At 43.3% G+C, this 2,576-nt stretch overlaps 1 protein-coding gene across 1 annotated transcript in view; it reads right to left on the reverse strand.

Moving 5' to 3' along the window:
- Positions 1–988: 988 nt before the first annotated feature.
- wap (DDB1 and CUL4 associated factor wap) overlaps positions 989–2,576 on the reverse strand; it is a 7,350-nt gene continuing 5,762 nt past the window's right edge. The window contains exon 7 of the mRNA XM_080268075.1: positions 989–1,165. Within this exon, the coding sequence (XP_080124201.1) occupies positions 990–1,165 (176 nt within the window). The 3' untranslated portion in view covers position 989. The remainder of the gene's footprint in view (positions 1,166–2,576) is intronic.

Here is a 2,576-nt window from a genome sequence, read left to right on the forward strand (position 1 = left end):
ATCTATTTGATGCTCTAAATAATACAAAACGCTTCTGACCTAAAGTGACCTGTAACAAAATAAATACTGTAACGGATTAACGGAAATCAACAGAAATTTTCATGAAAGTTAATGATAATCCGTTAACAAAAAAATTAATGGATTAACGCATTAACAAAAAAAAAAATCCGTTATTAATGAATTAACGATTGACGCGTTAATGCCCACCACTGGATGCTAGTCACGAAGAAGTGATATGGACAGGACGTAGAGCCGTAGCACTTCTAACTCTCTCTCAGTTAGTCATGAAGAAGTGCTATGGAAAGGATGTAGAGGTATAGCATTCTCTCTCTCTCTCTCTTTTTTTCTTGCCACTGAGCTATGTGCAATAAAGTGCTCGCTCTCTCTCTCTCTCTCTCACTCTCTCTCTCTCGGCCACTGAGCTATGTGAGATAAGGTGCAAAAGGATGAAAATCTGGACCAAGTTAAGGTGAAAGGAGGACAGTTAGAGAATAGCTTCCTGAAGTACAATGCTAGTCACAAAGAAGTGCTATGGAAGGATGACTTATCTGCTATGGAACTTATCATCATCATCATCATCATTGTAATTCTCATCCCAACTTCTAAGATATCATTCCCATCATCATCATCATCATCATCACCCTAACCCTAACTTCAACTTAAGACACATAGCATTCCTCCATCATCATCACTATCATCATCATCATCATCATCATCATCACCTAACTCTCACTCCACTTTCAAGAAGAGAGCATCCATTCATCATCATCATCATCATCCTAATCATCATCACTATCATTCCGTTTTTAAGACAACAGCATCCCTCCATCATCATCATCATCACAATTTCCACCCCTCTCTCTCCCTCTCTTAAACTCATCATCATCATCATCATCATCATCATCATCATCACAATTTCCACCCCTCTCTCTCTCTCTTAAACTCATCATCATCATCACAATTTTCACACACCTCTCTCTCTCTCCCTCTTAGACTCTCAGTATTTCCAAGCACTTATTGTAGCAAATGGCGATCCAGTCTGGTTGTGTCGCACCCCATTGGATCTGGTTAATTTCACCCTCTGCAGCTGTGTATGCCAGTATGGGGTCCTCGATGGCGCGCGGCATTTGTTGTACATCCCAGATCAGCGCCTGGTGGTCATCGCCTGTTCGGAAAAATAAATAAATATGGAGAATTAACCTGACAAGGGATCGAGCTGGCTGGATGAACGTTGTGAGGAGAAGTGCATGATCAGGGATTTGGCACCTCTTTTTAACATGGCAGCGTCCAGACTGACTCTGTCGGATACGTTTATGTGAAGCTACAGAACGCGGTGAATGATTTTGGCGTATCCAATAGAGCCAGGACTCCGGGGGCTTGAATGATGAGTGAATGGAAGCGTGGCCCATTGACTCTATCGGATACGTTTATGTGAAGCTACAGAATGCGGTGAATGATTTTGGCGTATCCGATAGAGCCAGGATTCCAGGGGCTTGAATGGTGAGTGAATGGAAGCGTGGCCCATTGACTCTATCGGATACGTTTATGAGAAGCTACAGAACGCGGTGAATGATTTTGGCGTATCCGATAGAGCCAGGATTCCGGGGGCTTGAATGGTGAGTGAATGGAAGTGTGGCCCATTGACTCTATCAGATACGTTTATGTGAAGCTACAGAACGCGGTGAATGTTTTAGGCGTATCCGATAGAGCCAGGACTCCGGGGGCCTGAATGGTGAGTGAATGGAAGCGTGGCCCACTGACTCTACCGGATACATTTATGTGAAGCTACAGAACGTGGTGAATGTTTTTGGCGTATCCGATAGAGCCAGGACTCCGGGGGCTTGAATGGTAAGTGAATGGAAGCGTGGCCCATTGGACTGGGCAAATTTGGGCTGTCTGGACATTGCTACTCCTCACCCTGCCCTTGGGTGGGAAAGGAGGTCCTGATGATGATGATGATGATGATGATGATTGATGATGATGATGATGATGATTGATGATGATGATGATGATGATGATGATGATGATTGATGATGATGATGATTGATGACGATGATGATGATGATGATGATGATGATGATGATTGATGATGATGATGATGATGATGATGACGATGACGATGACGATGAAGATGAAGCCATCGTCCTCATTATCGTCGTCAATGCTGCTGTCGTTATTGGTTTTTTATTCGCTCCTTGACATCGCCACCATCATCATCATCAACATCAATCTTCATCATCGTTGTCAATGTTGGTCTCGTTACTGGTTCTGAATCTGCTACTTGCCATCACCATCATCATCACCATTGCCATCATCACCATCATCATTACCATCACCATCATCATCACCATTGCCATCATCACCATCATCATTACCAGCACCATCATCATTACCATCACCATCATCATCACCATTGCCATCATCACCATCATCATTACCATCACCATCATCATCACCATTGCCATCATCACCATCATCATTACCATTGCCATCATCATCACCATCGCCATCATCACCATCATCATTACCATCACCATCATCATCACCATTGCCATCATCACCATCATCATTACCAT

Source organism: Coenobita brevimanus, chromosome 3, assembly GCF_032717465.1.
Source record: "Coenobita brevimanus isolate Jiangsu-jjx chromosome 3, ASM3271746v2, whole genome shotgun sequence".
In the NCBI taxonomy this organism is placed as follows: Eukaryota; Metazoa; Arthropoda; class Malacostraca; order Decapoda; family Coenobitidae; genus Coenobita; species Coenobita brevimanus.